General features: G+C 32.5%; 1 protein-coding gene across 1 annotated transcript in view; it reads left to right on the top strand.

Annotated features, from left to right (window-relative positions):
• CCDC73 (coiled-coil domain containing 73) overlaps positions 1 to 15,056 on the top strand; it is a 101,726-nt gene that overhangs the window by 52,218 nt on the left and 34,452 nt on the right. Inside the window, exons 5-9 of the mRNA XM_074372202.1 lie at positions 298 to 333; positions 1,267 to 1,341; positions 4,442 to 4,480; positions 10,168 to 10,303; positions 10,540 to 10,619. Coding sequence (XP_074228303.1) covers positions 298 to 333; positions 1,267 to 1,341; positions 4,442 to 4,480; positions 10,168 to 10,303; positions 10,540 to 10,619 — 366 coding nt within the window. The remainder of the gene's footprint in view (positions 1 to 297; positions 334 to 1,266; positions 1,342 to 4,441; positions 4,481 to 10,167; positions 10,304 to 10,539; positions 10,620 to 15,056) is intronic.

The raw sequence follows: 15,056 nt of genomic DNA on the forward strand, positions 1-15,056 counted from the left end.
AGACAGCAAAATATTGAAACATTTAAGGAAAAAAATTGGGAGGGAAAGACTAAATTTTCAAGGATGACTGGCGCTCTTATCATGTGACTGAATTGTTCATTTCCTTTGGTGACTGGTGTTTTTTTCCCCTTTTTTATCTTTTATTATTTATTTTCTCAATGGAAAAATAGCATAATCACACTGTATTAAGTGCAAACAATATAGACATGTAGAACATTTCTATAGTCTCGCTAACTGGTGTAAATCACTGGTAGCATTTTACTTACCTATTTTTTAATTTTTAAAATTCTTTATCAGTTCCAAGTGAAGATGTGTGCCTTGGAAGAAGAAAAGGTATGTATTAATTTTTTTAACGATTTCAAGCATAGTTAAATAATTTAATTATCAATTGTAATGATAAATAATAAACAAATGGAGGCTGTTAATTTCTTCAAATCTTAGAAACAGAAAGGGCATGAGATAATCAAGTTACTGGAGCTCTTATTATTTTTACAGTTGAGAATACTGAGGCCTAGTAAGATTTAAATGACTTGCTGAAGCTGAAGCTCTCGTTTTGAAGTGGTAAAGTTGGGACTGGAACCCAGATCTCTTCAACCCTTAAATTCATGCTCTTTCTACTTTACTGCAATGTTTCTATTAAGTATAATATATTTTTAGTGTCTTTTCAATGAAATTACCTCTTTAAAAAACAATAAGATGATTTGTACTTGCATGCCGATCAACTGGAAAAGAATACATAAATGAACAATTTTAGAACTTCATCTGGTATTGAATATTTCTCTATTTAATAGTTAATACATTTTTTATTATGTCAAAGGACATGCCATTTATAATATTAATAATTTATAGTTATGTTTGGCAAAAGACTTTGTTTTAAAATTTTTTTCATACTCATATTTATAAGACAAATGTACTTGTGTCTCAATTAGAATATGTTTATTTTAGCTATGTGAATTAAATAATTAAATAGTGTCTGTAAGTTCTCAGGAATGCTCTACTGATAAAATGACTTATTGTTACAATGAGATTTTCCTTTTCATGGTATTTGTACTCTTACATAGACAATGTAATATTATGGTATTTGTACTCTTACATGTAATATTATGATATTTTGAAATCATTAGAAATGTAAGTTGTAGTACAGATACAAGTTTAAAGTCTATGAAGTATTAGGTTTAGAGATTTTGGTTTTTCAGCTCTTAAGTTTTCCCCATTAATAATGTCATTTACTTTTGTGAAGTCCTGAAGTATATTTTTTACTTAAAGGGAAAATATCAACTTGCTACAGAAATAAAAGAGAAAGAAATAGAAGGATTGAAGGAAACATTAAAGGCATTACAGGTAAAGTAACTTAGTATTGCTTGAAAAGTAATTTGGTATTTTAGCATTATGTCAGTAAAACACCATTAAACATGTAATCTAGCAAAGTGAAGCTGACAAAAATTCATATATCATATATTACATGATTTAGTACTTTTTCCTGAGAGCCTTGAATTTCAAATTAGTAGGATTTTTGCTTCATCTTTTATTTTAAAAGGAAATATTAAAATGACGAAGTTGGGCAGTGCTCTAGAGGTATTGACAAAATAGAGCTGTGAATAATGGTTCAGAAAGAATAAAATGCAGGGATATTAATATTTGAAAAACAGTGACCTGAAAGAATTTGGTAAATTTGCTCTATGTGTATCAATTTTAGTGGTTCATGGTAGCTGTATCAGTGAGGGTTCACCAGTGAAACAGAATTAATAGGATGTATATATATAGAGAGAGAGAGAGAGAGAAGGAGGGGGAGAGAGAAGGAGGGGGAGAGAGGGAGGGAGGGAGGGAAAGAGGTAGGGAGGAAGAGAAATGCAGCATATATATATATATATGTTTACCTATCTATTGTGAGGAGTTGGCTCACACAGTCACACAATTGTGGAGGCAGAGAACTGCCATGATCTGCTGTCTGCAAGCTGCAGACTTGGAAAGGTGGAGATTTAATTCCAGTCTGAGTCTCAAGGTCTAAGAAACAGGAGAATCCATGGTGCAAATCTCAGTCCAAGGGCAGATGAAGATCAGTGTTTAGCTCAGAAAATAGGGTGAATTCATCCTGCTTCTCTGCCTTTTGTTCTACTCAGGTCCTCAACAGGCCCACCCACATTATGGGAAGGTAATCTGCTTTACTGAGTCCACTGCTTCAGATGCTGATCTCACCTAGAAAAGCCCTCACAGACACACTCAGAAATAATATTGAATCTGGGCACCGCTGGCCCAGGTTGACATGTTAACCATCACAGTAGCAGATAATAAATTCAGGATTAGATTGAAAGTCTTCTAAATTTTGTCTCTTTTTTCCCCCTTATTTTTCTAGATGACCTCTATCCTTTTACTTTTTTTTTTTTCTCTGTATGTCTTAAAAAATACTCTGATCTCATCCTGTCTCATTTCTTTAAAATGGGATCTACATGTAGAGAGCTTCCAAATGTATATCTCCAGCCCCAAATCCAGCCTGCGTTGACTGTCAGGTGTCTTAACAGTCTTCTCAGATTTGACCTGTTCAAAACCAAGTTCCTAAAATCTCTGCCTCCTGAAAACTAACTTATCTTTTCTTTTTTTGTTAATTACGGCTCCCTTCTTCCTACTGCAAAATTTTTTCAGCTTTTCCCTCAGAGTATGTCCAGAATCCGACCACTTCTTACTACATCCATTACTAACACCAGTTCTCTTTCATCATCCTCTTCCATCTGAATCGCAGTAGTTTATTAAGTGTTTTTCCTGTTCTCCTTCAGTGTTAACATAATAGAGTGATCCTTTTAAAAAGGAAGTCAGGCTGTGCCACGTGTGTGCTTGGAACTCTTCAGTGGCTTCCTGTCTTATTCAGTGTAAGTCTTTATCATACACTACAAGACCTACAAAATTTGGCCCTCCCCTGCCTCTTTCTCCTGCTCTTCTCTGAACTCAATTTGTGCTTCTCCTTGCTTACTGAAGCCTTCCAGCCACATTGGCTTCCTTGCTGTTCTTTGAATACCCCAGACATTTTCCCACCTTACAGCTCCGAGCCTGCTGGAATACTCTTCCTTACTTTCTATCAAATCTTTACTCAGAAGGTGCTGTCTCAGAAAGGACTTTCCTGGTCATCCTATGTAATCCCTTTCCATGATTTATTTTTCTTTAAGCACTTATCAATATCGAATAGACTACTTTAACTTATTTATATTGCTTATTATTTACATTCCCCAGAATTTAAGCTGTACAGAAGTTTTTGGTCCAATACTGTATCCCCAATGTCTACATCAGTGCTTTACTTACAGTAAGCATTCGGCATTTTTGTTGAAGAAATGAATCACACAGAACCCATTCAACCAAAATGAAATAAAATTATCAGCTTGTTCAAGGCAGTATGCTAAAAAATTTTCATAGGAAATGTGAAGTAATTACTGAATTTTTGCTTAAATTTTAACCAATATTTGATGGGTTTAAGCAAATTTGCACTCATACATGGCTAGTTAGAGTTTAGCTTGGGCCACCGTTTAGAGGTCTATGTGTATAATAAGAATTGTTAAAAGTCTATAAAAATGAACAAATCTTAGGAGTTCTGCTTCTTGGAATTTATCCTGCTAAAAAGAGTAACTACAGAGTTTTCTTGGTACAGCACGTTTATTTCAGAATACTTCGGTAAAACTGAAAACTGGGTATATCTATAAAAATGAGAGTCATTTGATAAACTGTGGTATAAAGTTAAACAGTGGAATAATCTGTAGCCATTAAAAACTTGCATTGTGGATTAATTTGTAATAGAGAAGTATTTGCTATATATTAAGTGAAAATAGTTTACAAAATAGTACATATATTATTATTCTACCCCCACTGGCTCTCTTTTAAAGTATAAATCCATAGAAAACTATCTGGAAGTACCACTGTATTAATGATTGTTATTTCTGCATTGTGAGATGATTTGTTTAAAACAGTGTTTTTTCCCTGTGCTTTTCTATTTTATCAAATTTTCTTCAAAGAAGAAATTAAGTAGCAATTAAGTAGCAAACTCTCCTGGAGTGTTCTTGGTATCCCATTTGCTTTATTTGTCTTGATAGTGGTTGTCACTCTCTAACTTCTGTACTTTTACTTATATTTTATTGTATGTCTGCCACCACCGCCACTAGACAGAAGGCTTGTTAAGGTAGGGACTTTGTTTTGTTTACTGTTGTATCCCAGGATCCTAGGAAAGTGGCTGGCATATAGTAGGTGCTCCGTAAACATGTGTTGAATAAGTAAATGAATATATTATTTTTGATAAGGAAGAAAGTTAATGGTAAATAACATTTTGAAAAAAATGTTACTGGAAAAAATAGTGCATAGAAGATAAATGCCACTTTTTATAATATGCAATTTTAATATCAGGAGGAATTTGTAGGAAATAACTGAAGAATTTTAATGAGATTTTTCCCCTTGTTTTTTCAAGGTTTCTAAATATTCTTTACAGAAGAAAGTAAGTGAAATGGTAAGGAGATTTCAAAATACATACCTAACCACCCCAGATTAGTACATAATGTGCACAGTATTTTTGGCAATATTAATGTGACGTTTATAGTTAAAAAAAGTTGAAACTGGATATTAATATCCCCTTTAAAGGGTTGAATTACAATTTCAGACATAGCTTAAATGAACTTACTTCACAAATTTATTTCTAGCTAACATAGTGTTTATATATTATAAAATAAATTTAACACAGTTCCCAGTTATTGGTAGAGGTCTTACGCCAAAATCAAACCACAAAGGAGTAAAAATAAAACTCTGAAAACTCTTACTTTAATGATGTCTTTTCTAGGTGTTTATGTAAACATTTAGTTGTTACTTATAGCCTAAACAATTGAAGAAATATGAAGTAGCATTTGAATACCACACTGGGGATGTGGTTCTCCTCCTTTACTGTTCAGCCCGTTTATTTGTTGTGCATCCTTCTTTCTATGGTATATTACAATTAATATCTTCATTTTTACAACATAACATTTTATGAAATATTTAGTTTGATATCTCTCTTTATATCCCTATTTGATTCAGAATTCTTTTTCTCTGTATTTTTGATTGAACAAAATTCTCCCATATCCACTTTGTATCTTCAGAGGGCTTCTTGGGTGGGTTTACACTAGTTCATTCTTCCTTCTTTGGAACAGACTGTAAGGCTAGTAAAATTAATTTTTGAGTAAGGTTTATATATATATATTTTATATCTATGAGGAGTAGGGAATGAAAGATCACTCCTTATGACATTGAATACATAAATATAAAGTAAGTATTTTGCCTCTTGAATTGTTTTGGTGTGTTGGAAAATAAAAGAGCCATGGAAAGATTGCTAGGCTTGATTGAATAAAAGATGTGAAAATTCTGTTGCTGTTCAACTGGAAAGACTAAAGATAACATTATCAGACTACTTTAAACTATGATTTTAATTAAGGAGCTGAAAAACTAGATTCTGGTTTAGCTTTAAGTACCATGACATTTGTACTGAAAGTCATCTTCAACGCTACAGTGGTTTTACACAAAATATAGTGAAATTGAATAATGTACCCTCTGACCTGGGAGATAAGGCTACAAGTTAAAGATCAAAGGCAACATAAAAATGTGTTATTTTATTCCACTTTAAAATTTCATCAGATAGATACTTATAATTAAAAAAAATGGAAACATGCAGTATACTAATGATAATTTTTGGTCACTTTTGAGCATTTTGTTACTGTGAATTAAGTGTCTTAAGAACCTACTGAAATGATTTTTGAGTTATAGTTACTATATTTTTTCTGACAGTTCAAAGCATTAAATAAATCACTTTGTATTAAAATAATGTTATATATTGCTATGTGCATAATATTTTATGCCCATTCTGGCAGCATATTACATGTATTTTAGATGATTGGTATAAAAGTCTAAAATAATCTTTTTTCTAAACATTTTTATATTTTTTTTTTGCATTACTCTTATATAATTCAGGTGACCTTTTCTGTATTCAAAAGTGCTATACAGTATTAAGTAAGTAGTTCAGTTAATTTTATTCAAATCAGCACATTCTTCTTTTACATTATTTGACTCTGTGTGCAGGACAGGAACAAGATTTGTGTCAAAGCAGGAGCAATTGATAAAGTGTCCCAAAAGAAATAGTTTAAAAAATAGTATTAAGACATTTTAAAAGAAGTTCATGATCTCCTATAGGCAAGATCTTAACTACTAGTAAATTTCTGTCTTGTGGAAATTCAGTTAGGTGATTTTCATGTAGAGGTGGTAGAATGTCTCTAGATAAATTAATACAATTATGAATGGAAATATTCACCTATCTCTAAAAGTACCCAAACCTTCTCTTGAACAAATGATTACACTGATCATTACCAATAAAAACAGTGTAACAAAATATTTAAAAAAAAACAACTTTAGAACATTAAATTAACTGATTTGGTCATTGATGAAAATCTTTCCTGTTGTTTTCTCATGATTATAGGTGACTGTGTTGTGTGACTGAGTAGAGCTAATAGAGCTTAATGAGCAAAGTAAAAACTTATCCAACCATCTCTTAGTTATATTTTATTTCATTTTTGTATATCACTTTCCTCTAAAGAAAAAACTTGTAAGAAGGATTTATTTTTCTTTTTTCTTTTTCTTTTTAAAAAATTTTTCTTTATTAAATTAAAACAAAGTTTCAGTATTGAAAGCTTTGATCAGATTTGGAATTACTTCATATTTTCTTTCAGAGTAGAATATTTTTAGACTGAAGGCTTGTCTGGGAATAATCTTCATGATTATAGATATTATGTACATCTGTACATACAAAGTATGTGTAACTTTAGTTTTTTAAGTAGTGTATATCTTATATTGTGACTAAAAAAGTGAAAGTATCTTAAGAAAGATGCCATAGGTTTTTTAGAAAGTGAGTTCTATAACCCATTAATTTATTTTGGGTTCATATCACAGAAATTGAAAGGCAAATTGCAAAAATAGAAATGAAAAACATATGAAGCTTGTTTTTGAGTTTTGATCTTTTTCTCTAAAATTTACTTGTAATGAACAAATTGTTTTAAAGGAAATTAGTTTTATCTCCAAAAGTTTTCAAATCAGTCTCTATAAGGAAATAAGAAAGAGGGGAAATGAGCAGCTATGCCTTTTATTAGTAAATATAACTCTAAAAAGTTGTGTGTAAATGTTATTTTTAAATTATTTGTATTTTAAATGCCTCAAGAGGCTTTTAAAGTAAACTTTTAGACTCCCCCCCCCCCACACACTCGTAATTATGCATATGCTGTCTTCCTCTAATCTTGATTTTCAAAGATTAAGTTTGTTTAAAGTGAGGTACATACATATTTGGAAAGCAATGAATCCTGACATTATTTGCTTGTGGACAGTCTTTGCATTTAGTAGTAAAATTGTGTAAAAGATAAAATAGCTTAAACCAATCCACAGAGGTAAAAAGAACAAAAACACTATATACTTAGCTATTTCTTACTCATTTCAATGAAATAATCTTTATTATGGTTTGGTTTGTAATGTTAAAGTTATGATAACACCATCAATTTATTTGTATTATTCTTTATAATGTTCTTAGGTTTCTCAGGCAGGTGTTACCAATCTGCTTTTTGTTGTTGCTTCCCAAAGAATTTAAACTATTTGCTGACAGTTATGTAATTAATGGCAAACTTGACAACGGCCCTCTTCATCTCATTGTCAAAACTAAATCAGGGCAGCCAACTAGGTTCATATATGAACAGTCCTGTATAGGCCTGTATGAGCTAATGAGCTATAGGTGTCCATGCGATTTAAACGTCTTTGTAGCATTTATCATGGCCACTGAATAGGCTAATGTATTTGAAAATCAAAATTGTGTTATGCAAACAAATGAAACTGCATTTTAATTGAATTCAACTTTGGCTTCTAGTAAAGGATGTTGGAATACAGTATTCACAAACTACTCCAATGTGTATAGAGCTCTATGTAGAGAATACCTATGAACTCACTTTGGTCTTTGCTGTATTTTCAGTTATCAGGATAAGTTAACCTTTGTAAGCATTGACAATATTAATATGTATTAGTATGTAGTAGACAATTTTCTCATAAAGGCTGTATAAAAATTGATTTGAATTGAAAAATGGAAATAATTTCTTGAATTGAAAAAAATATCTTTGGACCAATTTTCAGTGAAATTGTATTAGATTTCTACACATCTGCTGAAAGGAATAAATTCTCTAGATTAGACAATTAAGTGGTATTTTAGAGGAACAGAATATGGGTCTTTGTTGGTCATTGTTTAGTTACTGATAATAGTGACTACCCAGGTAGGCAAAAGATCTCAGGGAATAAGTATATTTGTCAACTTGTTTGAATTTGTAACTGCTGCACACAATGCAAATGGCTAAGTGGTGAATTTGAAAAACCTATAGAAAGCACAGGAGAAAGTTTCAACTGACCTTTCATAACTGTTGCCAATGAAATTATCACTTTGCTTAAAATCATTAAAAGATATCTTTGAAAAAGTGAAGATTATCACCAGATTTGCCTAGTTAATATAGTTAAGTACAACTTAAATTGTAATGTGTGTTCCTTATTAATATTAGAGAGGGCTATTCTTATTCCAGATGAAAATTAAGCTATTGAAGGCACTTTTATCATTTAAGGAATAATAATAACGAAACATTATATTGTACTTATTATGTGACTGGTTCTGTTCTTAGTGCTCTATGTGTATTAAATTCATCTTATCCTCGCAACAACCCTATGAGGGAGATACCGTTATAATCTCTGTTTTAAAGGCAGGATACATAATTTCCCCAAGGTCACAAAGCAATTAAATTACAGAGGCAAGATTTAAACATAGGCAGACTAGCTTTTGACCACTCTACTATACCGCCTGTACTTTGGTGTTAAGCAGTACAAAATGGCTCTGGTTAACTTATGCAAAAGGAAATGTAGTGAAGGCACTCACAATCCATCAGAGAGTCGATGGTTTTGAAAGTAAACAAGGACCAGGGAAATTCCAGGGTCTGTGCAGCAGAATATAGGAACCCAGGACAGAGGTCTCATATCAGTCTAGATAGGATCACCACTGAACTTTTTTGGTTTTATAGTCTCTTCTACTCAAGATTCAAATTCTAAGAAAGTAGAAATCAGTTGGTTTATTTTGGGTAATATGCCCTACAGTTAACTAGGGAAGAGTAGGACCCCTGAATTTTAGTCCTACTAGATTGTAGTGAAGAAGTATTTCAAGTAAGTACTTGAAATTGTGTTGCTGTTGGGTAAAGGAAATAGAAGCTGGCCAGGAAAATCTAACAGATTACCACTGTTGGAACTCTATGGACAACAACAATTCATTCAGAAAATAATTACTCTGTACCAGTTGATGGCCTACACTTTATTACCTCTCAGTAGAAACTGAAGCATGTGGCAGAAATGAATGAAAGTTGTGAAACCAACCAGTGATTCTGCTAATGCCAAGTCAAGATCAAAACCTTTGAAAAATGTTACTGATTCTGTTAACATAATATTTCTTTTAAAAAAGTTTAAGTAATTTTTCTAAGTATAGTAAAACAAGTTCCTTTAGCTGAAAAGTGAAGGCCGATATTATATTATATATAGGGTCCAGTTTTTACCAATTTTGTCTCCCAGCTAAAGGAAACTTTTTACTGTACTATATTGCCTCCCTGTCACTGATAGATATTGTTCTCATGATTCCATTTTTTAATGCAGTGAGAAGGTACTATATTCATTAAAATTAATCTCAGAAAAATTACCCAAGTTTTGATAATGATTATGCCAGCAAATTTAGAGGGAAAAAATGTATTTCCCAAATTATCAAGAGTATTGCTTTAATAATATTCCTCCCACTTTGCTTAGTACTGGACTGAACTAGTTAACTTTCCTGTGAATAACCAGTTGACTTTGAAAAAGAAATTTTAAACAAGGGAAATATAACCTTAAGTGACTGTTTTGTTATGGGGGGAAAAATGCTTTAATTTTACCTAGACTTAGATATGTGTCCTAACAAACATTTCCTGCGTGTGGTGTAATCAGAGAGTACTTTTTCATGACATATTTATGCTAACAACAACAGATATTAAAAAACAATAATTTTTTATATACGATTAGTAAATATGTGTACTATGTTTGTATATTTTATATATGTATAACATTTAAAATAACTCTTCAAAATAGGAACAAAAACTCCAGTTACATCTTCTGGCTAAAGGAGATCATCAGAAGCAACTGAATGAAGTTGAGAAATACTATGCCACAATAACAGGTCAATTTGGATTGGTAAAAGAGAGTCATGAAAAGTTAGAACAAAATGGTAGGTGCTTTCTTATTTAAACTTATATATTTAATAGGAAATATTTAAATGGACTTATTTATAATGAATAAGTTGAACTTAGCCTGAAACTGGCAATAGTAAATGGCAGTTAATTAATATCAAACTCAGTAATAATTATATACATTGCATTGAAGCTATTTTCCTCATCCATGTTAATATTTTCCTTAAAATGTTCATTGAATACAATATTTTACTAAGTGTCTTTCATGTTGCAGTACAGGAAGCAATACAGGTAAACAAAAGACTTTCAGCTGTCAATAAAAAGCAAGAATCTGAAATATGCAGTTTAAAGAAGGTATGATTGATTATTGCATTATATAAAAATTAGTCTAAAATAATTTTATGAAACAATACTAGAAAAGTTGGGTAGTTTTTTGTATAAAGATAAATAAAATGTTTTAAATACAGCTTCATAAACTTTGAGTTATGATTTTGATAAAGCAATGAATAAATTTGTTCTAACCCATTCAAAATGTTATTTCTTTGATGTGTGACCAGTGACATGCATTTTTATGGTGTCATGAATAGCAGTGATAAGCATTCACTATATGTTAATCTCATTAGTGCCACTGATACAAGAGGAGAGTGGTACGAGAGGAAGGAGAAGCAGGCAAGTCCTGTTCTGTTTCCTTTGCCTAATCTTTCAAAGCCCCAACTGAAATAATACCACTTTGGACCACCTCTTTATACCTGAGAGAATTAAGTGTCTGTCCTTACTGACACTCAATAGATGCTTTGAAACAACATTTACTGAGTGTCATTTAAATATTTATTAATTAAATTACACTTACTTTGTAATTATTTAATTTATTGGTGTGCAAAATATCTTCCATTTGTCCCACCAGACCCAGACTTACCCTTCTCTTCTGTAAGGCTTGCCTATATGGATTGCATCAGTGCTCTCATATCTTCTGACTTACTGTTGACTGCACATTTGTAGTTAGCACTATCAGTCAAATTCTCTTGATTTTTGCTTGTCTGAAAAAGTCTTCATTTCTCCTTCACTTTTGAAGGATAGTTTCAGAAGATACAAAATTTTAGGTTGAGGATTTTTTTCTTTCAATACTTTAAATATTTCACCTCACTACTTTTTGCTTGGATGGTTTCTGTGAAGTCAGATATAATTCTTATCTTTGCTTCTCTATAGGTAAGATTTTTTTCTCCTCTGGCTTCTTTCAAGATATTAAATTTATCTTTGATTTTCTGAAGTTTGAATAAGAGATGGCTGGATATGATTTTTTTGGTCACTTTTTCCTCTTGGTGTTCTTTGAGCTTCTTGGGTTGAGGTTTGGTGTCACATTAACTTGGGGAAAGTCTCAGTCATCACTGCTTCAAATATTGCTGCTTTTCCTTTTTTTCTGCTCCTTCTGGTACTCCCATTATGCATATCCTAAATACTAGCATATGTTACACTAGGTGACTTGCAATTGGTGGATATTCTCTTGTGCTCTTTTTAGTTTTTTTCTCTTTTTTTCAGTTTTGGAATTTCTACTGTCACATACATCCTCAAGCTCAGAGATGATTTCCTTAGCCTTGACCAGTCTAACTATTAAGCCTATCAAAGGCATTCTTCATTTCGGTTGCAGTGTTTCTGATCTATAGCATTTTGTTTTGACTTTTTTAGAGTTTTCATCTCTCTACTTACATTATCCATCTATTCTCCCATGTTTTGTCTGTTTTGTTAGTTTGTTTGTTTTTTGCATTAAAGCCTTTAGTATATTAAAATTCAGGGTCTGATAATCCTAATATCCCTGCCATATCTCACTCTGGTTCTGGGGCTTGTTCAATCTCTTCAAACTGTGTCTTTTGCCTTTTGGTATGCCTTTTAATTTTTTTGTTGGAAGGCAGACATGGTATGCTGGATGAAAGGAACTACAGTAAATAGGCCTATAATAATGTAGTGGTGGGGGTGGGGGTGTCTTAGGATTAGATGAGCCTGTTACCCCTGGACTGTGACCTTCACCACACACCAGTGCTCCTCAGTCCCCGCTCCCTTCCCTGTGTGGTGCTGGATGGTTGGAGGCGGCTGGAGTTGGGTATCACCTTTCCTTCAGGTAGTTTAGGCTTTGCTCAAATAGTCTTTCCTGAGGGCAGGACTTGCTGATAAGAATAGAATGAGTTGGTGTATTTCAAAATGGTTCCTTTTCCTCTCCTTTTCCTCCTGCTAGAAGGAATTTTTCTGTGATATTCACTGTGAGAGGACCTGGAGGTAAAATTTTACAAAAGTGTGAGGGCCTGCATGACTTGTGTCCCTCTGAATTTTTTTTAACCCCCAGAGTTAACCACACTGGGCTTCTGAGAATTAGTCTGAGTTCAGTTTTTCCTACCCTGGTACTAGTTCCTGTGGAGGCTTTTGTTTATGATTCTCAGTATTCACCTGTCCATCTGTCTAGTTTTTGAGGCAGCAGTTTGCCTTATGACCTCATTTCTCCAGCAGATTTAAGAGAAGGTGTTGATTTTCAGCTTGTTCAGCTTTTTCCTTGTGTTAGGATGAAGTGGAAACTTCTAACTAAGCTTCTTACATGCTGGACCAGAAACCAAAAGACCCTCTGTTTTTGCATTTAGCTATAATTTTACCAAAAAAAAAATTACTAAAATAATTTATTTATAGAGACACAGGCTTAAGTTTTGAAGAGAGTGTTTTGTGCTACCAGATGAATGACTTATACTTTAATGCATAATTCAAGAAAACAGGAAATTTTACCACTTTCTCTTTTAGCACAATTTCAAGGAAAGCAGGACCACTTGGGCTAAAGAGTGATGTGACTTCTAAATGCTAAGCCACAGTTTAAAGACCATTAATATTTATAACACTGTTATATCTAGATCTTTGTTCTTATAACTGCCAATAAATTGGTTTTATATTCCCTGGACTCTATTCTTATACCCGAGGGATCAGAAATTAAGAGCATACAGGTAGCTCAGTACAGAATATTAGAATAGTAATAAGCCTATGTCTCTAGCCCTTAAAAGTCTTATGCCTATCTGGCAAACTACCTAAGAGGACTGTTTATATGTAGAGAATGTTTCTTTTCAGTCACATTTCAGAATATTAAAGACGACTCTCTTCATATAAAGAGAAAAGACTGTAATTTGAAAATTTTGTTAGTAGTCTCAAATCAGAGAATTGTCAAATGGACTATTCATTTTTATCAGTATAAGCTTTAAAGGCAAATATAAATAACTAATACTGACTAGTTGTGAATAAGCACATTTTCAGTGATACCTGTTTGGTTTATTTTTTGTTTAATATTTTTCTCAGTGTCTTGAGTGGTTAAATCATTAATTTGGTGATTATGTTAAAATAGTCATATGCCTTTTTCAATTAGTTTTTGCATTATTATGAAAATATTATACCTCATAAATTTCCCTACTAAATTGTTTTTTCGTTAAAGACAAGTGTTTCATTGTAACATAATATACTACTGTATTTCTAATGTGTAGTGTAAGACTGACTCATAGATGGAGACAAGGCTCATGTAAATCCATGGAGAGATTCCTTTGGTGGATTTATGTGAAAAGAGTAAAAACATTCTCTGTGTACAAGTGGAGCAGTGTTGCTCATGAGCACACTTGCCCCCTTTCCCCAGGTCTTGCAGCCTTGGCCAGGGTTGCCTAAATGTACTGATGTGCCATACAGTGGTGGCCTCTGTCCCTCTCAAATGCTTTGTAGTCAGTAACCACGCTGCCAAATAGTTCTCGGAAGAGAGTTTGTGTAGAAGGGTAAAGCAAGAGAATATTATTACCTTTTAGGCTTCCAAGTTCTAGTAGCTGAAAGGGTAAGAATTTATGAATATATTTTAATAGACAATTTTTAATATTTCAGACATTCTGAGTATCATAGTTTTGTATTTTTTGGTATGTAGTCTTGATTTTTAAGTTTAAGAAAAGTTTTTTTCTGTTTTGATTTTCTTTTTCAGAGGCTAATCAAGCCTAGCAACATTGCTTTATAGCACTCATTTAAAACATTTAATCATCAATTTTCTCAAAGATAATTTTTTTTCTTTTATACTGTCCTATGATTTTGTCCAGAGCAGTTAAGTTATTGGTTTATGATAAGATGGAATTCTTTTTTGTGTGCGTGGTGCAAAGCTAAACAGACCGAACTTAGTTGTTAGATAAAACTAGGTATTACAGTTCTGAATGCTGGGTTCACCATTATGGCAATCATGAAAAATTTCCCGATAGTTATCTGTGAGCAGCATTCATAACCTCTGCTGTTTGTCTGAGTAAACGTCAGAGCACTCAAGGAGATAGTGATATTTAGCAGACTACCTCATACCAGAAGATGAGGGGTAAAGGAGAAAAGGGCACGATATTTATGACTCTAGGAACTATAAGTTGTAATTTAATGAGATCAAAGCATGTGCTGTTTATTTGCTGCACTAACAGCTTTGAAAAAATGGTTAGAAAACAGACAGTGTACTAAAAGTTCAGGATATTTAAAAGCTGTAAAGGTTATAAAATCAAAAGTATATTTTCAGTGGAAAATCATTTCATGGAGGTCTCTGATTTTAATTTAATATGCTCTTAAGATTGAGTAATTAATATGTAAGAGAAAAAGAAAGACATAAAAATTGATTAGTTTTTACTTTTGTCAGCCACATACTGAGTTTTCACCCTTTCTCACCTCCTTCCCACTTCCCTGTTGTTTCATAGCAATTATTATAATAGGAATTGATGAGTTTTAGAGTATCTTCTATAAAACTTAGATGATTACAACAGCTCCATG

The sequence above is a fragment of the Camelus bactrianus genome, chromosome 10 (genome assembly GCF_048773025.1).
Source record: "Camelus bactrianus isolate YW-2024 breed Bactrian camel chromosome 10, ASM4877302v1, whole genome shotgun sequence".
Classification (NCBI taxonomy): domain Eukaryota; kingdom Metazoa; phylum Chordata; class Mammalia; order Artiodactyla; family Camelidae; genus Camelus; species Camelus bactrianus.